The sequence below is a fragment of the Macrobrachium nipponense genome, chromosome 7 (genome assembly GCF_015104395.2).
Source record: "Macrobrachium nipponense isolate FS-2020 chromosome 7, ASM1510439v2, whole genome shotgun sequence".
NCBI lineage: Eukaryota > Metazoa > Arthropoda > Malacostraca > Decapoda > Palaemonidae > Macrobrachium > Macrobrachium nipponense.
This window is the reverse complement of record NC_061109.1, coordinates 101422847-101447212: the sequence shown is the minus strand read 5'-3', so window position 1 is coordinate 101447212 and position 24366 is coordinate 101422847. Positions and strand designations below refer to the sequence as shown.

At 46.8% G+C, this 24366-nt stretch overlaps 1 protein-coding gene across 5 annotated transcripts in view; it reads right to left on the bottom strand.

The window, feature by feature from the left end:
- LOC135217258 (OTU domain-containing protein 3-like) overlaps nt 1-24366 on the bottom strand; it is a 104780-nt gene that overhangs the window by 37486 nt on the left and 42928 nt on the right. For all 5 annotated transcript variants that reach the window (XM_064252998.1, XM_064252994.1, XM_064252993.1 and 2 more), the window contains one exon: nt 13888-14036. In XM_064252998.1, coding sequence (XP_064109068.1) covers nt 13888-14036 — 149 coding nt within the window. The remainder of the gene's footprint in view (nt 1-13887; nt 14037-24366) is intronic.

Sequence of the window (24366 nt, the reverse complement as noted above, 5' to 3'; positions counted from 1 at the left end):
TATGAACCGCTTACTCGGCAGAGCCTGAAAGGACTTTGTCAATGGGTACTGGACCACTTCTATGACAACACACCTTATGAAGGAGCATAACCAATCCCGACCACCTGATCCTAACCACCATGTTAGTATATAGAATTGTTCTGAGTTATCCCGAACTCATTACAAACAACCCATAACTCGAAACTAAAACGCATTCATACAAAAATTCTCAAAAAAAAAAAAATTTTTAATACTCCTGTAAAAGATATCACAAGAGTTCCTTACTGAACAACAGTGACTGGCCGCCAGTGCAGCACCGAGCCCTCTTTGTTAGCAGAAATCTAGAACATATCTAGTAGAAGGTATGTACAAAGTTAAGGATTGGTGTTTGCTCCCGTACCCAGTATCGTATCCGCCGATACAAAAGGCCCCAGAGAAAAACATTTCTCGTAGGTCACGCGAACGTCTTTAAGATAGTGAGATGCAAATACCGAATTGCACCTCCAATATGTCGTATCAATGATTTTCTTTAGCGACATATTCTTCTGAAAAGAGAGAGACGTCGCCACTGCTCTAACTTCATGAGCTTTTACTCTTAAAAGCGGAAAAGAGTCGTCAGGACAGAACTTGTGAGCATCTGTAATGACGCTCCTAATGAAGAAAGCTAATGCGTTCTTAGACATGATTCTTGTGGGGTCCTTAATCGAACACCAAAGACTTTGTCTAGAGCCTCCCATTTGTTTCTTCCTTTGTAAGTAGAACTTCAAGGCTCTTACAGGGCAAAGAGACCTTTCTGTTTCTCTACCTACTAGACTCGATAAGCCTTTAATCTCGAATCTCTTGGGCCAGGGATTCGATGGGTTCTCATTTTTCGCTAGAAAAAGAGTTCTAAACGAGCAGAAGGCCGAGTCTCTGTTAAAGCCGACTTCATCTTCCAGGGCATGAAGTTCCCCAACTCTTTTGGCTGTCGCCAAAGATAGGAGAAACAAGCATTTCCTTGTTACATCCCTGAACGAAGCTAAATGAGGAGGCTCAAATCTGTCAGACGAAAGGAACTTGAGAACTACATCCAGGTTCCAGCTGGGAGGAGTTAGTTCCTTAGATTTTGTGGTTTCAAACGCTCTAATCAAGTCGTGCAGATCTTTATTATCAGCAATCTCTAGGCCTCTGTTTCTGAAGACTGCCGAAAGCATGCTCCTGTATCCTTTGATCGTCGATACAGATAAGTGAGAGACCTCTCTCAGAACAAAAGGAAATCAGCGATTTCGGTTATAGAGGTACTGGAGGAGGACAACTTCTTAGACTTACACCACCTTCTGAATACCTCCCACTTCGACTGATAGACTCGTCTAGTGGAAGCTCTGCGGGCTCTAGCGATAGCGTTGCAGCTTCGCGAGAAAAACCCCTCGCTCTGACAAGTCTTTCGATAGTCGAAAGGCAGTCCAGCGCGAGAGCGGGGAGGTTTTGATGAAACCTCTCGAAGTGTGGCTGTCTGAGAAGATCCATCCTTCTTGGAAGGGATCTTGGGAAGTCTACTGTCCATTCCAGCACCTCTGCAAACCAATCTTGTGCTGGCCAAAACGGGGCTATCAGGGTCATCCTTGTCCCGTTGGACGCTACAAACTTTCTCAACACTTGCCCCAGGATTTTGAAAGGGGGGAAAGCGTACACGTCCACATGAGACCAGTCTAGCAGGAAGGCATCGACCACGAGAGCTCTTGGGTCTTCCACCACTGAACAAAAGACTTCCAGCCTTTTGGAAAGGAATGTGGCGAACAGATCTACGTGAGGAGTGCCCCAAAGATCCCAAAGACTCTGACACACCTCTGAATGAAGGGTCCATTCTGTGTGAAGGACCTGGCTTCTCCTGCTCAGTCTGTCCGCCCTGACGTTTCTCGTACCCTGAACAAATCTTGTCAGGAGGGAGATGTTTCTCTGTGAGGTCCAAAGTAGCAGATCTCTTGCTATCTCGTATAGAGACACGGAGTGCGTTCCTCCTTGCTTCCGAATGTAGGACAGGGCGGTAGTGTTGTCCACATTCACTTGGACCACACTGTTTGTCACAAAAGGTTCGAAGAACTTTAGAGCCAAGTGAACTGCTAGAAGTTCTTTGCAATTTATGTGCCAGGACACCTGTGCTGCCTTCCAGGTGCCTGACACTTCTCTCGGTCCTAGTGTTGCTCTCCCCAACCCTTCTCCGATGCGTCTGAATACAACACTCGGCTTGGGTTCGGAACTTCCAGAGAAATTCCCTTGTTCTCTTTTAGAGGGGACAACCACCATTGCAGGTGTGGTTTCATCTCCATTGGAAGGAGAAAACTGTCGGAGAGAAGTCCCGTCTTCCAGTTCCATGATCTCCTTAGGAAAAACTGAAGAGGACGAAGATGCAGTCTTCCTAGAGGAAAGAACTGTTCGAGCGAGGAAAGGGTGCCTAGAAGGCTTAACCATTCCCTCACCAAAGTCCGTTCTTTCCCTAAGAAGAGAGAGACTTTTTCCAAGCCTCTCACGATTCTCTCTTGCGAAGGAAATACTCGAAAACCCCGAGAATCCATCTGAATCCCCAGATAGACCAAGTTCTGTCTGGGAATCAGTTGTGACTTCTCGAGGTTCACGAGTAGTCCCAACGCCTTTATCAGGTCTAGGGTCAAAGAAAGGTCCTCCAAACACTGTCTCTCTGTTCTGGCCCTGATGAGCCAATCGTCCAGATATAGAGAGATGTTGACGCCCTTGAGGTGAAGAAACCTTGCCACATTCTTCATCAGGTTTGTGAAGACCAGAGGAGCTGTGGACAGGCCGAAACACAAGGCCCTGAACTGAAAGATCCTTCCCCCCGTCATGAAACGGAGGTACTTCTTCGACGAAGGGTGAATCAGGACATGAAAATAGGCGTCCTGGAGATCCAGCGACACCATCCAATCTCCTTGACGTAAAGCCGCAAGGACTGAGGCAGAAGTCTCCATAGAGAACTTCTCCTTTAGAACGAACTTGTTCAGAGCGCTGACATCTAGTACTGGTCTCCAGCCCCCCGAGGCTTTCGCAACCAGAAAAAGCCGATTGTAAAACCCCGGAGAGTTTTGCTCTAGAACTAATTCTATAGCTCTTTTGTCCAACATTTGATTCACCATCAGACGAAGAGTATCCCTCAGTACAGGGTCCCTGTATCTGGCTGACAGTTCCCGCGGAATGGTCGTTAGGGGAGGACTGTCCTGGAAGGGGATAAGATATCCCTTCCTGATTATGGACATCGAAGAGGCGTCCGAGTTTATGAGTGACCAGGCGTCTGCAAATTCGAGAAGCCTGGCACCCACTGGTGTTTGGAGGTTGTCTGTCTCACTTCCCTTTCTTAAAGGGACGGGAAGAAGCTTTACCTCTCCTCTCAGGACCTCTTCTCTTAGAGGGAGCTCTGGAGGGAGGGCCTCCTCGAAAGGGCTGAACCGTAGAAGTCGGTCCTTTCTTGTCAACCGAAACTAGGGGTCTCTTCTTCCTTGCAGTTTGCAGGAGAAGATCCTGTGTCGCCTTCTCAGTCAGTGAGCGAGAAATGTCCTTCACTAACTGAGAAGGAAACAAGAAGTCCGACATGGGAGCGAAAACCAGGGCTGCTCTCTGTGAGGGAGAAACCGCCTTGGTTAAGAAGGCACTAAAAATACTCCTCTTCTTAAGGAGTACCGCTCCAAAAAGAGAGGAGATTTCTCCCGATCCGTCTTGTACTGCCTTATCAATACAAGAAAGAATACTCAGAATGACTTCGGGGTCTAGACCTTCCGAGTCATGAGCCTTCTTAGACATCACCCCAAGGGACCAGTCTAGGAAATTAAACACTTCCAAAATATGGAAGAGGCCCTTGAGGAGATGATCCGTCTCAGAAATCGCCCAAGACACACGAGCTCCATTCAAAGCGTGTCTCCGCGATGAATCAACCAAGGTTGAAAAGTCCGCTTCGGCTGCTGCTGGGAGAGAAAGGCCCATGTTCTCCCCAGTTCGGTACCAGAAACCTCTCTTGCCAGAAAGTATGGCTGGAGGCATACAGAAGGTGGTTCTGCCCAGATCCTTCTTTGACAACATCCATTTGTCTAGAGACTGTAGCGCTCTCTTCATAGAGATCGTAGGTCTCATCTTCAAGACCGACGAAGACTTTGGTACAACCGCACTCGAAAATAGTGATCGAGGCGAAGGAGGAGCCGCAGGAGTCAAAGAATCTCCGTACTCCTGCAAAAGAAGGTCCGTCAGAACTCTATAGTTAGAGACTCCTTCTCTACCGTTACCCTCTTCTTCCGAATCTCCTTCCACACCGTGCGGAGAATCGGCCTGAAAAACGAGAGGATCTTCATCCAGTTCTCTCTCTACTGGTGACAAACTCCTACTAGGAGAGGGACTCATAGAGTGAACAGAATCTATCTCAAGTCTAAAAGAAGTCTCGCGTCTGCTTGACTTCTCACGCCTGGAAAGCTCCTCGCGCTTGGCTGGCGCCTCGCGCTTGTCTGGCGCTTGTTGCCTGGCGCTTGTTGCCTGGCTGGAGCTTGTTGCCTGGCTGGCATCTCGCGCCTGGCTGACGCCTCGCGCTTGTCTGGCGCCTCACGCAAAGCTGACTCCTCGCGCCTGGCTGGCGTCTCGCGCTTGGCTGAATCCTCGCGCCTGGCTGGTGCCTCGCGCTTGGCTGGCGCCTTGCGCTTGGCTGATTCCTCGCGCCTAACTGGCGCCTCGCGCCTGGCTGGCGCCTCGCGCCTGAGCGTATCCTTATCTAGAGCAACTCGCTCGGATAGCTCCTGACGCTTGCAAGAATCTTCGCGCCTGTAAGGCTCTTCATGTCTGGAGGACGCTTCACGTCTGGCAGGTGAAAGAAGACGAGACTTCTTAATAGGAAGTCTAGCGTCCTTCTTGCGAGGGGGATCCCTCGAAAGAACTCCAACCAAAGAGGCTATCTGCTCTTGTACTGCAAGCAATATCCTCTTGGAAGCCACACCAGCGTCCTCTTCAATAGAAGAAGCAGGAGAACTCGAAGGAGTGCGATCCTCAAATACCGTTCGAGGAGGCGTCGAAACCAGCTTAGCCTTCTTGATAGAAGAAGGGGCTTCCTCCGAGAAGCGCTCCGGGCTCGAGTCAAACGCGCGCTCTTTCCAGAGCCTTTTCAGTGGCCTAGAAAGATCCGAGTCCTTCCACCCTCGTTTAGGTGAAGGAGAACCGGACGACGAGAAACAATCTCGTAGGACGCTTCTATTAAAGCGGTCCTGAGCAGACTGTAGCGAAACAGAACCTGCTGAAGGGACGCCTGACCGTTGGGGATTCCCCACAACCTCCGTACGACTTTCGACTTTCCTTCTCCTCTGGGTATGTGAGTTTGGAAGAGGTCTAGGCCTGGGAGCATCGCAGGGACGGTCAGACGCCCCCTCCACAACACTGGGAGCACTCACTTCACTAAGTAATTCACTATCACTTCCCTTACCTTGCATGGCCGCCATCTTTGTCTTCATTTTACGAAGAGTAGCCTTCAGATTGGCGATTTCCGAAGCCGAATCCGAATGCAAAGTCTGTGAGGGTTCAGATACATAGGGAGAATCAAATTCATTAATAATAGGAGAGTTAGACTCAGAAAAAGGCTCAATAGGCCTTGTACTCACACTCTTTTGTGCAGCCTGTCTAATTCTATCCCTCTCTAACTTCCTCAAGTAAGAAGTTAGAGTCTTCCATTCATTAGCATTCAACTTTTCACACTCAATACAGGTGTTAGCCAAAGAACAGTCAAACCCCCTACATTTACGACATACAGTGTGAGGATCAACCGAAGCCTTCGGTATCCTCACCTTGCAGCCTACATTCACACACACTCTCACACTAACACTTGAATCAGACATTCTATCAGAAAAATCAAAAGCAAGTCCAAATCCAGTCCACAGTAGCGAATGCCAAAACAACGATCCAGTACGTCACCAAGAAATCCAATATAGATGATCAAAAAAGTCTTGAAAAGCAAATTCCAGTCAGGAGGTAGTAACAACAATGTTGATACCACCGGCGACAGAGAAAATATGATAGAAAACGGGAATGGTTCCTAGTCCTGCCGCCCAGGGCAGGCAGGTAGATCACCTGACCTACCGGTAGCGAGTGGCGCGAAATTTGAATTTCTGTCGGGGACGACGGAGTCTTAGCCAAGTATATATCTGACAGGTAAGTTCATTGTATGAAATTGTATTTTTCATAGCTACAAACCTGAGGTCTTAACAATAGATAATTTCTAGCGCCTAGCTGGATCCAGTTAAAAAGCAGATAAAAGCAAGGAATTTTGTGGTATCTGGCAATGCATGCGTCGATCGGGTGAAGAGTGGTCAAACGCCGATCATCTACTCCAGTCTTTCCCAACTCAGGATGACTTAACAAAAAGAGGGGCGGCTACAGGCGGGCAGTATAACGTTAAGACCTCAGGTTTGTAGCTATGAAAAATACAAATTGTCTTAGAAAATTTGTCATTTGTTCATAGGCGAACAAACTTTCGGTCTTAACAATAGGATAGACTCATACTTGGAGGGAGGTATAAGACATCCTAGACCGGCTGGGGGCCTACCCATCAGTTCAGCTCTCAAAAGAAAGAGTTCTTAGAGAGGGACTGAAGCCCATTGAGAAGCTAATACACTAATATCTAACCACTCAGAACCTGAGTGACATACAATGATATATGGGATAACCATTGTATAGGGAACCAAAGAGAAACTTTGACTGTCCAAAAACAAACCAAGGCACTAGGGTTTGTAGTACTCCCGACTCCTCCTTGCCCAGGAGCGGAGCCCATGCTACTAAATAGTGAGTAAGATATTGTATACTGCATGACCACACTACCAGTATGACTACCTCACTCACCTGTATCAGATCAGTCCAGCAAATGACGTGTCAATTCCTTAAACCGCCCGAAGGAAGAAGGAAAGGTAAAAGAGAAAGGAGGAGGCCAGCCAACTCACTCATTCTCTCATCCACACAATCATCTTGGGTAAGATACAAAGGTGCCCCACTAAGGGCAACTATGAGTTACACAACTTGTTGGGCAGCCACCACAGGACCCAGGGAAAACGTGTCCATAGATCTGTGGGCAACATCCTTAAGATAGAAGGAGGTGAACGTGGACTGGCGTAACCAAGTACCAGCGCTCAGCACTCTATGTACAGCCAAGTTCTTTTTGAAAGCCAGAGAGGGACCAATACCCCTAACGTCATGTGCTTTAACCTGCACAGACGTGGTGATGGAATCATCAAGAGTCAAGTATGCCTGTCTGATGGCTTCCCGTATCCAAAAAGAGATTGTATTCTTAGACACCTCTTTCTTTGTACGGCCTGTACTGACAAAAAGTCTGCGGCAGCCTGGTCTAAGGTGCCAAGTCCTTTTAAGATAGCAACGCAGGGCACGGACAGGGCACAACAAAAGCTCTTGAGCATCACCACCCACAAAGTCAGTCAGTGATGGATGGAAAACGAAGCGAACCTCTCATCATGCACCGAGGGATTTTGGGTCTTGGCCACGAATTCCACAACAAATTTGAAGGACACTGACTTCCAACCCCTGGTGTGCTTCACCTCATAACTCAGACCATGGAGCTCTCCTACCCTTTTGGAAGATGCCAAAGCCAAAAGGAAAACTGTCTTGAGCGTCAGGTTCCTGTCAGATGAGCGACGCAAGGGCTCATATGGACTCTTAGTCAAGCTCTTAAGCACCAAGGAAACATCCCACGTTGGGAGGCCTGAGCTCTCTAGATGTCAGCTGCTCAAACCCCTTAACTAGCAGGAAAAGTTCCCAGGAAGAGGATATGTCGATACCCTTCAGGCGTAACACTAAACTCAGAGCCGCCCTGTAGCCTCTAATAGCAGACATGGACAAATGTTTCTCGTCTCTGAGGAAGGTTAAAAAGTCTGCTATTCGCTGAATAGAGGTCGTGAGTCGAGAAAAACCGTTTACAACACCAATCACAGTAGATCGCCCATTTGCCTTGGTAAACTGCAGAGGTTGACTTCCTAAGACTGCTGGACATATGCCCAGCTGATTTCTGAGAAAAGCCTCTCTCTCGGAGGAGATAGTTGATAGCCTCCAACAGTGATGATATGGAGGAGTAATGATAGTAATTTATATCTGACAACATCTCCAAAGGTTGTGTGTGAGAGAGAGAGAGAGAGAGAGAGAGAGAGAGAGAGAGAGAGAGAGAGAGAGAGAGAGAGAGAGAGAGAGATTGGTGGAAGAATGAATAGGAGTGGTTAAATGGCAGTCAGAAGCATGTCTGTTGTGGCGCTCTGTAGTATGTCAGTGGAAGTCTGTTACGAGAGTCGTAAGCAGTGAGGCATCAGTGAATTCACAGAGTTGGTTTGGCAGCATTTATCTCTTGGTTGTTAGTTGATTTTGTGGTATTTGATTGATTTTGGTGTTGTAAGGTTGTTGTGCTTGTGTCTGTCTGGTTTTGGTGAAGTTGAAGAGGTTGGAAGCGCATTTTCGGTGTCTGTGAGGGGTGATTGGGGCAGTGTTGGTGTTGGCGGGTTGTTGTGCTGGGGAAGTCGTGTGGTTGTCATGTTCTTTCGGGCTGTTGGTGTTCTTCGTCTGCAGTAGTTTGTCGGGTTGTTGAGTTGTTGTGGGTTTGTGGGTCTCAGTTGGTTGGTGTGGGGTTGGTTATCGGCGGTGGATGTGTCACGGCTAGCCTATAGCCTATCCAGCGGACAGCACAGCCTAGCCTATCTGGAGCCAGAGGTGAGTACCTGTTTGTGTATTGTGTTTTCGGTATTTCATTGAACCAATCGTCCTGCAGGTTAAAGGTAAAGTAAAGGGGAAAGTGTGAGTGTGAGAAATTTTGTTAGCTGGTACGATTAACGTAACTGTGGGGAGTTTGCTTGCTTTTATTACTTAGCTTTTGATTCTGCCACAAAGAGACAGGGATTCTACTGGCTGGTGGAACCTTTCTGCAAGGGGCTGACACAGGAGATGCCGCCAAGGGGGAATCTCCCTCGGAATCTCCGACAACAACAACAGCAGATCTGGAAACCATTCCGCCAAAGCCACAGTGGGGCTACCAAAGTCATTCTGAGACCCTGTGAACCCAACAGCCTGTTCAGAACCTGACGGATCAAACAAAACGGAGGGAAGGCATACACTTCCATGTTGTCCCAGGGACGTTGGAATGCGTCTTCTGCCAATGCCAAGGGATCTGGGACCACTGAACAGAACACCTCCAGCTTCCTGTTGTAGCATGTCACAAAAAGGTCCAGCATGGGTCTTCCCCAAATCTGGAAAAGCCTGTCTGCCACCACTTGATGAAGGGACCACTCTGTGCCCAAGATCTGATCCCGGCAACTGAGTTTGTCTGCGACCACATTCCATTTCCCTGGGATATACCTGGCTGAGAGCTCTACCGAATTGCTGATTGCCCACTGGTGAAGCTCGACGGTCAAGGCATGAAGTTGCTGAGAAACTAGGCCTCCCAGTTTGTTCACGTAGGCTACCACTGTGGTGTTGTCCGACATGAGAACAACAGAGTGACCCTCTACCATCCCCCAAAACTCCTTCAGACCCAGGAAAGTTGCCTTCAACTCCAAGACGTTGATATGCTGCTGCTTGTCCTCCAAACCCCAAACGCCTGAAGTGATGAGGCCGCCTAAGTGCGCGCCCCAACCTGCGAGGGAGGCATCCGAGAACAAAAGGAAGTCCGGAGGGAGAGAACGCAGAGGGACACCCTTCAATAGATTCTGGTCGTCCAACCACCAACGAAGGTCTTCTCTCACTTCCAAAGACAGTGGGACCATAGACAGGGGAGAGCCTTGCCAGAGACCAGAATTCCCCCAGTCTCCACTGCAGAGACCGAAGATGAAGACGCCCATGAGAGACCAGCTTCTCCAGGGAAGATAGCACTCCCAGAAGAACCTGCCACTGATGAGCTGACTGATGCGACTTCTCCAATCTCTGATCCGACGGGAAGACTCTTGCCACTGTCGTATCGATGACCATGCCCAGGTAGAGAATCCTTTGAGTGGGTACGAGGTTCGACTTTTCTTGGTTGACTAATATGCCCAGGTCCAGACAGAACCGAAGAAGACGCTCCCTGTCTTACAGCAGCTTCTCCCTGAAAACTGCCAAGACCAACCAATCGTCGAGGTACCTCAGCAACGGATCCCCTGAGCATGGGCCCAACTTGACATGAGAGAGAAGAACCTTGTGAACACTTGAGGGGCTGTGGTCAACCCGAAGCACAAGACTTTGAACTCGAAGATCTTGTCCGCCAGAGAGAAGGGAAGGAACTTCCTGGACGTGGGATGAAAAGGGATTTGGAAGTATGCGTCCTTCAAGTCTATCGACAGCATGAAGTCGCCTTCCCTCAAGGCTGCCAACACCGAGCGCGGGGTCTCCATCTTGAACCGTGTCTTCCTGATGAAGCGATTCAAGGTGGATAAGTCGATCACAGGCCTCCATCCTCCTGACGCCTTGGGCACCAAGAAGATGTGACTGTAAAGCCCCAGGGACGGACGCACTACTTCCGCTATCGCATCCTTGTCCAGCATTTTCTGCACTTCCTCCCGAAGAGCCAAGAACTTCAGAGAATCTGGGGGATACGTCTTCCTGAGCTGCGGCTTGTCCGACAGAAGAGGAGAGAAGTCGAATGGCAACAGGTATCTCACCCCAAGGACATCTACCACCCACTTCTCCGCCCCGTAACTCTGCCACTTGGCCCAATGGCCAGCCAGGCACCCCCCCCACCCGTGGCGCAGGAGAGGGAGAGGCGCCTAACCTACCGACGGCCCCCTGGACCTCTGCCCTTGGGGCCTCTTCTTGGTTTAAAGGAACGAGAGCGAAAGGGGCATTGATCCCGAGACTTGGGCTGTGTCGAACGGGAAGGCCCTGCCAAACTCGAGGTCCTCGATGGCCCTCCAGGCGACGATCTCCTCGATTGCTGCTGGACCGGCGGAGAAGGAGGGGCTTGGTGCAGTCGGTCCTTGGTGTCAGACCAACGTCGGTCTATCGCACTTTCAAGTTCTGTCCGTGGAAACAAAAATTGCAACTCCAACAGATCACCGTTCCTCAAGGCCAGCAAAGACTCGGTGTCGAGCGACCTCTCCATCCTAGACAAAGCCGTGTCCCTCCTAACCAGAAGATTAGCCTATAAATTGGCACTGAGGTGAGCCAAATAAGAAAACGCCTTGCCCCCGGACTGCAAAAGACTGGCAAGCGAGGCGGCACTTACCAACCCTTCAGGGGACCTGTCAGAAGCTATCTTAGCAATCACCACAGACCAGAGGTCCAGCCAAGAAACCGTCAGCAACATGGAGGCCACTGTAGATTCCAAAGCTAAGGCGTCTTACGGAGATAAGGACGGAGCCACTGACCTCACCTGTTCCAAAGTCAACCCCGCCTTCAGGCGGATGACGTCTGGGTTAAGGTGGCGTGACAACAAAAAAGCAGAGCTCGTAGCATAGCACTTCCTATGTCTTGTGAGAGGTGGGGGTAGTAGTTTGGTAGAGCCTCTAGAGCGAAGTGAACCATCCCAGTCAGAAACAGAGGCGTTAACCTTCTGCAAGACCGACTGAATGTGCCCCGACAACGGCAGCTGAAGAGATGATCTGGGGTCCTGAGTAGCTCCCACAAAGGCTTCCAAGCAAGGAGTGTAAGACGACCGAGCCTGAGTCCTACTTTCCAAATTGTTGAGCCCATGAATGAGATCAACAACTTCCGAAAAGGAAGACAGAAACTTCTGCGTGTCCCCTTCTTCCTGCTCTGGCACCGGGGACCAACAACGAGAAGGATGTGTAGGCTCTTCTAACGCGTTTTCTTCACCAAAATTCACAGAAGGGTTAGTAGTCAAACAGTCTGGGCTGGGTCCAAGTGTCAGCCTCTGAGACAGACCCACTGTAACATTAGGCACATCACTTACCTCAACAGGTGACTCCAGATGTCCATGAGATGGGGGGGAAACTCGAGCACTCGAGACTGACGGAGAATCCCTTATAGTGGAAGTCTTGGAAGCACCAGTTAGAGAGGAAAGCAAACACTCCGGCTGCACCACCTCCCTGCTCACTACCTTCAACCTCTTGACAGGCGCCTTCAGATCTTTACAGCGACGAATAGACCTTGGAGAAGAAGGAGCACTACCATCACGTGCACGGACAGGGGAGGTTGCAACACGCTCGCGATGTGCAAGGACGGAAGGGGGGGTGGGGTGGTTGCATGTATGAGATTCGGCGGCGAAGCAACCCCTGCAGAACACACATCACTAACACTGCCCGAAACCACAGCACTCTCGGGAACACGTCCGCGCTGTTCCTCCCTCGGCGGTGAAGGAAGGGCAAAGTCCTTAGCCTTCCAACACTTAATACGCCTACGAGGCGTAGAGGGGGAAGAGGGAGAGGAAGACAGCACTAGCTTCTTATGCTCTCTCTTCTCAGAAGGTGGGGACGAAGCAACGCGTTTCCTACCAGTCCTCCCAACCGATAAGGCAGCCAACTTCACATCCAAAACAAAGTCCAGCCTCTGAAGCACTGCCTGGCATATGATCTCGGACTGATGTGCCAGAGAAGGCTCCGAAGACAAGGAAGGGACAGGTTTTGAACTGGGCGGCAGAGATGACATTGCGGCTAAGTGAGGCGGATTGGAGGAGGCGACTGGGAGATACGTCATCGATGAGAGTGACGTCACAAGTGGTGGTGACGTCACGGCTTCCCCTCTGAGCGAGGGGGAAAGAGACGCCACTGGCGGAGGAATACACAAAGATGGGCCCCGTGACAACAACAACGAGGCTGATGCCGCAGCATCACTCCGAGACAAGGCGATGGCAGACACCGGCGAAGCAATACAAAATGGCCGACTGCTCCCACCCTAGGAGACGAGGTCGGGAGGAGGGGGGATGGCCTGGCTGGACCGGGGAGGGGGGGTGCGAGCCTCCACAAAATGCACTAGCAACCCCCCCAAAAGGACGGGGTACCCCCTAGCCCAAGCGTCTTCCAAACCGCCGCCATTTTGGATGCCTCCGACTCTGGAAGAGAAGAGAATGATGAAAAAACCTCACCCTTCTCAGGAACCGAAAAAGCTCCCGAGGAAGAGGGGGCTACATTACTAAAAATACCCTTGCGACCTCCTGATACTTCCATCGACGAATCAATGGAAGAAAAGGAAGGAGAAGCAGGGACAACGCTACTATGGGGGTTGACTACTGCGGAAGACGAAACATCGGGAATAGGAGCAAAGCCCTCCCAAGTAGGAAGAGTGGAGACTCTCCGATGTTCCCTCTTACCATAAAACTTCCTCCACTGCTCCATAGGCCATGCCCGGCATTCCGTACAAGGATTTGTAGTCGTACAGAAATTCGAACAACAACTACTGCATGTGATGTGAGGGTCTGTCGCTGACGAAGCCAAAGAACGAGAACATGGGAACCCAGGAACTCCAAGGCACAAACACTGACGTCGAGAAGGAGCAGAACAAGCCATAATACCAGGTAAAAACACACACAAACACACTAAAGGAAACAAAACGGGCAAGAACCGGGAGAGGGCCAAGAGAGGAAAAAAAACCCAACTCTCGTCCAGGCGATTAGGAAAAGACTGGAGTAGATGATCGGCGTTTGACCACTCTTCACCCAATCTACGCATGCGTTGCCAGATACCACAAGATTCCTTGCTTTTATCTGCTTTTTAACCGGATCCAGCAAGGCGCTAGAAATAATACTATTGTTAAGACCGAGGGTTTGTTCTCGTATGAACAATAACACTACATAGTACGTAGGTGAATATTACATATGCTAATTTTATATCTTACGTATGATGCGACCCCCTTAAAATTAACTCTAAAATTTGGTCTTCGAAAGTCGCATATGCGAGTATATACAGTAAATTTATCGTGTTCACTCACAAGCATGACTCAAAGGTTTGCATTTGTGCAAAAATACATAAACTGAAAACTTACAGTGTCGGTCAAAAGGGACGTCATCCTCCACAAAGGGTTCAAAATCACTACGATGTTGCCGCATATAAGCTACAACATCTTGTCTGTGCTTCTGATGGGTATTTGGAGTTCCATCCAGTTGATCTCCTAATGCTCTAAAGAGACAATTTCTGGAAAAAATATTAAATCTTCATAATAACAAATCTTCATAATAACATTCATTATTTAGTTACTAACCTACTGTTAATGAAAGCTAGCTCTTTCCACCCGCAGCTTTTACAATAAAAAGATTACTTGGCAGACCTGAATGACTGCTTAATTCACATGTTCTCCACCAGGAGTGTTTTGAAAGTTTCAGTCCTCATCAGAATTCTTCTTGACAGGGTTCTAATTTAATAATTCCCACACTGAGATAAGAATGGTGGTTAAGTGTACCATGACAAGCATCCTCTGAGCCGAGCACTCTTAAAAGTTTTTAACATTATTATTATTATCATTACTTTTATTATTATATCATAGTGCTCCCCATTTACACAGGAAAAAGTTCCAGAATCTACCGTGGAAATGGCTTTTAACTGCCAAATGCCTTGTACCCGTTAAACAAAAGAATTTATACCTGTCTATTTTAATATTTTCATTGCTTAATTTGATCATTCAAACAAAAATATACCCTAAATTATCATAATATAAAAATTTAATATAATTTCAAACAAAAATACATCCCAAAACACCCAAAGTAACCTTACATTACAGTACCTACTCTCCTACTACTGTTACTAAGTAGGCTATATACAACCATAAAATGCCTATAACTGCCTATTTTAACAGTTCGTTACCACACTTGATAGTTCAAACAAAAATATACCTCAAACTATCATCCCAGAACATCCAAATATTTTAAAGTCATATTGCAAACTTATTTACCAATCTACAACTGTTATTCTTAAGTATACCCTATCATTCAGACACGTTTTCTTTGGCCCATGTAACTTTGCACATTGTTCTACGCCTACATATTACGTATAATATTGATATTTTCTGGTGTAGTAAGATGATTTTGAAAAGACAAATTTTCAATCAATTTGTATTTTTCATAACTAACAAACCTGAGGTCAACATTAGGATAAATATTCTGGCACCAGCCAGAAACTGGTAAAGTTAAAAAATTGTGTATGCAAGGGACTATGGGCATCTGTGCGTGGTCAAGAGTCATGTGGGGCCACCCACATACCCCTCTTTAACATGTGACAGTTATTCTTCCAACCCAGGTTAGTTGTTAGAGGGGTGGTTAGAGGTTGGCCTTTGTATGCTAAGGCCTCAGGTTTGTTAGTTATGAAAAATACAAATTGATTAAAAATTTGTCATTTGTTCACATACGAAACAAACCCTCGGTTTTAACATTAGGATAGACTTACTTTTGGTGGGAGGTAAATACTAATAACCAACTGGAGGTATGCCACCTTTCCATCAGTTTTCTGAACAATACTATTCTAAGAAACTGACAAGTATTTCAGAATCTAAGATATGTATGATTATCATAGATTCTGATATCTGCATTTCTATACAATGTCATAGTTCACTGCGTATGACGAAGATAAGAATGCATCTGTTCTACTACCAAAAAAACATATCCACCTATGTAGGTTTATCATTGCTGTCCCCCTTGCTAAAGAGAAGAATGTCTTGCTGCTGATATCTTACACTCATGACAACTATAACAGTATGGCTACTTCCCTCACCAGTGTCTTGTCCGTTCCGGTCTATGACGGTACTCTCTCCTTACTGCTCGTAAGTAAAGGAGGAGAAAGAAAACTGAAAAGGAAAGAGACCAGTTATCTCATCCATTTCACAGTCATACCCTCATCTTAGACAAAATGCTAACTGACCCACCAGGGGTGCTGGATGAGTTACACAATCTGTTGAGCAGCCTCCAAAGGAACATGTGACCAAGGACCTATGGGGAACATCCTTTATGTAAAGGGAATTAAACAAAAAAATGGTTTGACATAACTATGAGCCAATTCTCAAAATCCTATTAACAGACACCTTCTTAATTACCCAATATGAATTCATTCTTCTAATGTCATGGGTTCTTGCCTTCCTGGCATCATCACACTCTCGTTTCTGTTGAATAGGGCTCTTTGGCACTTCTTTCCTGACTCACACTGAACAAAAAAAAAAAAAAAAAAAAAAAAAAAAAAAAAAAAAAAAATCTTCATCCGACCAGCAAATGGAATAAGCACACCCCTTTCTGACAGAACTTCACAATGAAGTGTCCCCGGGTCTGTGGGTAATCTTGTTTTATTTAGAAGAACGTGAAAGTGTTTTGACCAGTCATGAACCAACATTCTCCATCATTTCAAGATATGTTCTTAAATGTCAGAGAGGAAAATATTCCTATGATGACATATACTTCTGTATGCCTCAAATTGGTAATAGACTTGACAATGAGGAGTAGGCTTGCCTAATAGCCTCCAATAATAAATACAGGGAAATTTCTGATCAATCTTCCTTGGTTTGGCTTGTGTTCACCTAACATCTACCACATTTACATTCTAGGGACAGGGTCCTTTAAATAACCAAGGAGTACTTTGACAAGTCAGACACTCCTGAAGGTCTGTAAAAACAAACTCCATGCCGTAAAGAACAAAAAAAAAAAAAAAAACAGAGGCAGATCTGTCATCATGACCTGTGAGATACTGGTTCCTTACCATGACTTCTGGAGCAAATTGGAAAAACTTTTAGCTCAACTACTTTTGAATTTATGTCAAAAGACTGGTTATGGGATACTCTCACTTTACCAAGGTCAGCAGGAAAACATTTTCCCAGAGTCAGTTTCCTGTAACCTGACTGACACATGGACTCTCTAGTACTCCAGTGAGACTAATCAGTTAAAGATCATGTTTTCACGTAGTAGGTCCGATTTTCTTATGTGAACAACCCAGGTCGAAGCTTTTGAACCACAAAGATTACCTAGTGTGAAGTATGTCAACATCCCAGGTAACCTAATCACCAGATCTGTATCCCCATACAGGTAAAAAACAGAAAGCTTTCCTCTGCTCTTAAGATAACAGCAATCAAGGGAAACTTTATTTTGTATACATAAGACAGAGAATCTCTGAGTCATCTTGCATCTGAGTTGTGGCTCTACTTACAAACTCTGAGATCACTTAGTTTGAAAAAGGTACTGGACAAAATCCAGACCCGAGATAACAATTCTACTGATTGGGGGTATCTCTCCTCACGAACCTGGAGGAAAAGGTTATGTTAAGATGAAACCTTATCAGTCACTCATCTTGGGTCCAACTCAAATATTGGAAACCATTCCTCTGTTCAGGATATGATGGAACAGGTAGAACTGAGGACCTGCATAACTTTCCAGTTGTTCTCAGTATCCTGAATGGAATCCTCCACCTGGTCAAAGAGTGACAACCACGAAGTATAGAGGTACAGTGGTACCTTGACATACGAAAAGTCCCAGCTTACAAAAAATTCAAGTTACGAAAGCAAATACGAAGATTTTTTTGGCTCTACATACGAAAATAGTTCAGGTTACAAAAGGTTGTAGCTGTAAAGTCCCGAGAATAGCCCGGAGGACCGAGAAAATTTTGAACCTTGCGCGCCGCCAACTGAGTAGACTTGCCACCATCCTCCCGCTCTCCCATTGGTTCCTGATGCTAGTCACCACCGTAAGATCCTGCTCTCCTATTGGTCAGCATCAACCCCTTGTGCTCTATGTAGTCTATTGGTAGAAGGATGCTATAAATTGACAAACTTATTCATGCAATACATTTAATAAAAAAAAACATTAGGTAGAGATAGAATAAAGAATAGAAACGAATGGTTATTATACTGTTTGGTAGTTTCAGTAGTGGAAGAGAGATAATGAAAATTTATAATTACATACTGTACTGTGTGCTAGGTAAAAGTGGTTGCTTGGCGATTGTTCGCTACTCGTATAGTGTGAACGTAAACAAAAGGTTGGAAGCTTTTTTTTTTTTTTATTATTATAGTTAATGGTTACTAATAATTATTTGAAATGCGTACATGCAATAGATTTAATAAAAAAAATTGTGAAATAGATATCATAAAATATAAAATAAATCAGACTGCTATCATCGGATTCAACAAATATTTTCTAGAATTCTTCTTCTGTTTTAACCCTTAAACGCAGACTGGACGTATTTTACGTCGACATTTTTTGTCTCTCAGGTGCCGACTGGACGTATTTTACGTCGACATACAAAAGTTTTTTTAAAAATTCGCGGGAAAAAAGGGAAAAATTTTGACGAAGGAAAAATCTATTTCTGGCAACGACCTGTGTCGCCCTGTGAAATGGTTCCTTTGATACTATTTCTAAAGAATAAATATTGCTATTCATCCTAGAGAAAAAAGAAACAATATAATGCCAAGATAAATGGCTCGCTCACTTCTTATAGAAGTGTCGGTATAGTAAGGAGCGAGTGGAATCACTACCAGAGGTCCCTTGCCATTTAGCTTCTTCCTTCGACAAAACCCCGAACTACGGAGGAGCCGTGCTACAGCTCCCGTCTACTACTACCGTGAGCGCCTCCGACTCCTGAGACGTCATTCCTGAAGATAGCCTCCAAGCTTGGGGTAAGCTGGGTGAGGATAATCTAACTACAGGGTGGGGTTTCACAGGGCGACACAGGTCGTTGCCCAGAAATAGATTTTTCCTTCGTCAAAATCCCTTTTCTGGGCTTGACCTGTGTCGGCCTGTGAAATAGTACCAGAGAATGCCAAACACCAAGCTTGAGGAACAGTACAGATAAATTAAGAAGGTAAAGTTAAACACTTGTAAGGTTAATAGTATAATAATCAACTAAAATTACAGTCTTACCTAAGGGAAGTATAAGCCCTAAACACGGGTTATCACTTAAAATTAGTTAGCCTAACAACAAACAATAACAATACAGGTTAGGCAAAGACAAGATATAAGTTGATATATACAAAAGAATGGAACTGTCCGATTAGAATGATGAACAAAAGCAAACTCAAGGTAACCCAATACATGGAGGCGACTAAAACTAAGTAAGGGTGCAATGGGGCAGGTAGAAGGGAAGGCTACAAGAAGTTATAGTAAAAATTAAGAATCAGGAGAAACTGTGTTTCCAGCTGCCACTGCTGGAAAATTGAGGGCTTTCTAAGGGTTTTAGGTAGTGCCGTTTGAAAACTGTCGGAGATTTCCAGCCTGTATACTTCTTAAGATCGTCAAAATTCATGTGTTGGAAATAATTAATAGATGTGGCCACCGCCCTAACATCGTGGGCCCGAGGAAAGGACTCTGGATTGGCCTGTTTAATGAAGTATAAAAATTTGTTGCCTGATCCCTTTTAGGTATAAAGTACCACCTCCCTTCCTAATGAAACAATGGGCCTGAAGATTTCAGAGTTGTTCTGCTTAGGTAGGCTCTTAATGAGTTGACAGGACAAAGGGAAATGTCTTGAGGTAGTGGTAGGATTTTCCACGAGGACCATCTGTCCTGTGGGTCTTCATTTTTGGCTAGAAAATGGCGATCTGGGGGGGGATAAGAGGACTTCCCCTGAGGGGAGGAACTCAATGTGGCCTGGTTCCCTTGATAAAGCTGACAGTTCTGATATTCTAGCTCCGGAGGCTAAACTTAATAAGAATAGGGTTTTCCTCAGGAGGGATATATAATTGCAAGAGTCATTGTTAATGTCCGAGGCCAGTTTGAGGACATCATTTAAGAACCAAGAGACTGATTTAGGTCTCGTTGATGGTCTTAATCTAGCACAAGCTTTTGTATGGACGTAAAGTACGAATCCGTAAGGTCTATGCTAAAACCAAATTGGAAGATCTTTTTAAGAGCTGATTTGGTCGTAGTGATAGTGCTTGCTGCTAAGCCTTTCTCAAACAATGATCTGAAGAAAGAAAGTTATGGCTAGGTTCGTTGTCATGACTTGAGAATTTGACAACTTAAGGAACTCTGCTAGTTTCTTGACAGATGAATCATATTGTCGGAGAGTAGATTCTCTTTTATCTGATTCCAAGAATGAGATATTCTGGGGATCAATTTCTGCATTCCTCATGGCTGCGAATTTCAGAAAATCCATAAAGTTAGGGTTGGGTTTTCTGAATTCTTGAGGAAGCGGACACAGTCTGAGTTTGCACTAACTGGGTTAGTTTGGGGTTGGGAATCCGTAGTGGTCGGAGTCTCAACTCTAGGAGTAGAGGGAACCAATTGCTCTTGGGCCAGTTGGGAGCTACTAGAGCTACTTGGCCTTTGAATGTCCTGAGTTTGTCTAAAACTTTCATGAGAAGGTTCACCGGAGGGAAGAGGTAAATATTCTTCCATTCGTTACCAATCGAGGATCATTGCATCCGTAGCGTATGCTAGAGGATCGAGGTTGGGTGCCACGTAACAAGGGAGTTTGTGGTTTGACTCCGTGGCGAAGAGGTCTACTTGGAGTCCGGGGACTTGTAGACCTGATCCAATTGAATGAACTCCCTGTCCAGTGTCCACTCCGATTCCAACGGAGCGGAGCTGATAGAGCGTCTGCTACTACGTTCTTGACTCCTGCCAGGTGAGTGGCTGACAGGTGCCATTTGTTTTTGCATGCCAGAGAAAAGATGGCTATCATGACATGGTTCAAGTGGCTTGACTTGGATCCGCCCCTGTTGATGCAGTGTACTACTACTGCACTGTCCAGAACTAATTTGAAATGAGAGTTCTTGGGCGGACGGAGTCGTTTTCAGTGTGAGGAATACTGCCATGGCTCCAGTACATTGATATGTAGCTGGCGGAATGTTAACGACCAAGTTCCTTGAACTTTTTCGTACTGGGGAGTATCCTCCCCACCCTGTTAGTGAGGCGTCTGTGTGGATCACTAATGATGGAGGGGGAAACTGTAGAGGAATTGCTTTTGAAAGGTTCTTTGTCTCCGTCCAGGGGCGGAGACGTTTCCGTAAGATTGCTGGGATAAAGGCTAGTTTGTCCCGTGATCTGCAATTCGCTCTTGAGCGCCATATACTCTGTTTACTATCTTTGAGTTTTGGTGGCTCTGAGCAGAACGTCTGTGACTGATGCAAACTGGAGTGAGCCCAGGATCCTCTCCTGGCACCTCCTGGATGTTTGTTGTCGTTTGAGAAATTGTTTTGTAAGCTCTTGCAATTTCTTTCCTTTTCAACGACGGAATTGATAGAGTGTGCGATTGTAAGTCCCACTGAAGGCCTAACCACTGGAATCGAGATTCCGGTGTTAGTCTGGACTTGGTTTTGTTTATTTGAAAACCTAAATGTTCCAGGAATTTGATCACTCTGACCGTTGCTTCTTTGCATTCTTTGGGGTTCTTTGCCCAAATAAGCCAATCGTCCAGATAAGCCACTAACATTATTCCCTGTTTCCTTAGCTCTTGCACTACTGCTTCCGCCAATTTGGTGAAGATCCTGGGGGCTATGTTTGAGCCCGAATGGCATTACCTTGAAGGAGTAGGATCTGTTGCCTAGTTTGAAGCCTAGGAATGGACGGAAGTGTCTGGCTATGGGGAACATGATAGTAGGCATCTGTAAGATCTATAGAGGTTGTACGGCCCCACGGGAAGTAAGGTCCGTACCTGCGAAACGGTCAGCATCCTGAACTTGTCGCAATGAATGAATAAGTTCAGATGGGACAAGTCTAAGATGATTCTTCGGTTTACCGAGTCTTTCTTTGGCACGCTGAACAAGCGTCCTTGAAATTTTAAATTGTTGACTCTTGAGACTACTCCTTTGAGAAGGAGGTCTTCGGTATACTCTACCAATTCCGTTGTTGGTGCTTGATAGAATCTGTTGGTTGGAGGAGGGCCCTCTAGCCAACTCCAACCTAGTCCCTTTGTTACTATACTTTGAGCCTAAGGGCTGAACCCCCACCGCTGGCGGAAGAGGTACAGCCTCCCTCCTACCTTGGGATTCTCACTGCTGGTTTGCCGAGGGGCGGCCACCTCTTGCTCCTCGGAAACCTCTTCCCCTGTTAGCAGCCCTGCCGGATCCTCTGAATCGAGAGGCACCTCTTGCTCTACTGCCTCTCGCAAACCTATTGAAAGCCTGAAAGTTTCTGGCTTTCATAGTTGGAATTGTAGGCTGGCGAGACAGCAAAGGAAGTGGAGGGTTGAGATTGCTGGGACTGAGGGGTCAGAACAAGGTATTGTTGTTGACCCTTCGACGATGGTTGCCCTTGTGATGCTGGGACTGCCTGAACCAACGTTTGTTGAGAAGGCTGGAAGGGAGAGAACTTCCTTGGTTTCTTCTTGTTCCTTGGGTTAGGACCAGAAGATTCCTGCCTCCGCTTTGCTACCAGTCCCCACCTGACTTTGAGGCACTGGTTGACCTTAGAAGCCTCATGAAGGACTTCTGCTACTACTGGTGCTGGAAAGAGGTCCGTTCCCCAAATTGAGGAAGCAATCAGTTTATTCGGTTCATGGCGGATAGTAGCTTCCGCCAGAACGTGCTTCCTACAATTTCTCCTGGCTATGAGGAAGTCGTAAAGGTCACACTGCATGGTGTGCAGCAGACCTTTAGCCAAAACTTTAAATAACGGCTCTTGTTGGTATACAAGAGCCGTCATCTCCGCCATAGTCATGGAGGAAAGGGATCTCGCGAGCCTAGTCCGGGCGTCGTACTCCATCTGGATGAGAGAGTCCGACAACCTGGGGAGTCTCTCACTAAAGAGAGAGGTGGCACAGTCCGCCTTTAGTTTTCCTACTGAGAAAGTAGGAACTGCCCCTTCGAAGTACGTCTCGGAGCCTGGGACTAAGAGAGAGGTGGGTTCCGTCTCTCGTAGTTGAGGCAGGGGCTCGTCTTTCAGGGCGGCCTGAAAGGTTGCTTCCACTACCTTAAGGTCAGTGGTAGCGGAGTCCCTTCCACCGGAGTAAAAATGGTGAAAGGACTCCTAAAGGCTGTGATGCGGTGTTTTCACACCCCCATTCTTCCAGACTTCTCATTAGAGTCTGCTGTGCCTGTTCCCTCGGAAGGATCACTGTTTCCTTGGGGAACCTTGTCCTCTCTCATCGTCTGCTTCCGTTAGTCGGACGTAGCAATGAATGGTGGTTGAAGGTCTCTGGGGTGGAACTCGAAGTCCTCACGCCTTCGAGTTCCTATGCCTTCGATTGTCAACATTCCGTTGACAAACGGGGCATACGAAGCGATCCTCCAAGGGTTGGCCGCCTTGAATTCCGGCAGTTGGCTGGAATCTGGCATTGGAAGAGGAGAAGGTGGCACAGATAGAGGGGAACCTGCCGCAATCGAGGTTTGGATCCCGGCGATGGCATTCTCCTGAGCGGCCAGCCGTTCCGCCAGCGATTGGATCGACTGGCCGGAAGACGTAACAGAACTGGAGAGCTGGGAGAGCACCGAGCCGACCTTGTTGTCAACCAAGGCCCCTACGATCACTCCCACCTGCTCCAGAATGTTAGCCGAAAAGGATTCGGGATCAAAAAGAGGGACTTGAGCCCGATCCTTACGTGATCTATGTTTGGGGGACCTCGACGCAGAGGAAGAGGCCTCCCTTGACCTAACTGATCCGGGGTGGTGAGCCGGAGTTATAGTGTCTGTCAGGATGACCGATTTCTTGGGGAGAGACTTTTTAAGTTTCTCCTCGTCATCTTAGCCTTGGGATCACTGAAGTAGCCTTAGGACGGACAGACCGCTGCTCTTCAGTGAAGCCCCGGAAAGAAGTGGAAGTAGAAGGATCAGTAGAAGGTGATGGAGAAAGGGAATTCAGGAAAGGGCCCTGAGAACCCACAGGAGCTGCCCCTACTACACCCTTACCTGTACCCATGGAGTCAATAGCCATGGGTTCAACGTCGAGGTCATTGCCGCAACGTCTTCTGCAACGTCCTCTGGGAAATCCCCCTCCTGTAGGGAGATCATGACTTGAAGGTCGGTCCAGCAAAGGGGCGGCCGCTATCGGGTCCACCACTGATCCTTTCTTGGCTCCTGGGAATATTAGGTCCGCCATATCCTGGGTAAGAATGTAGGGGCGGCCCTTAGAATTCCGGCCAAAACCCCCTACCCAAGCTTTGAGAGTCGACAAAGCTTTCTTCTTTTCTTCATCGGAACCCTGTAAAAAAGGGTCTAGAGTTAGGGAGAGGATAGGGGAGGAATGTCTGTTGTGTTGAGATATATGAATATGTGTCTCATATGTGAAAGGTATAATATAACAACAAGTATTCCAGGTGACGAATGAATGAAGAAAGTGCTAAGAAACTTACTACTAGTGAGGCATCTCCTACTAGCAAGTAGCAGGTTTGGCAAGCTTCATGATGCCAAACGATAAAATCCTCCACTTTCACTGCACATCCTGCATGAGAACGGCATACTATATGGCCGCATAGGTCTTGGAGGATGGCACTGCACCCAATCTCCTGGCACAACATCTGTAAGTCAAAGGATACATGAGTACCAATGACAACCTCCGGTGGAATAATATGCAAACTATCCGTGGGTGCCGGAGTAGGACCGACGGATAGAGATCTACGTATG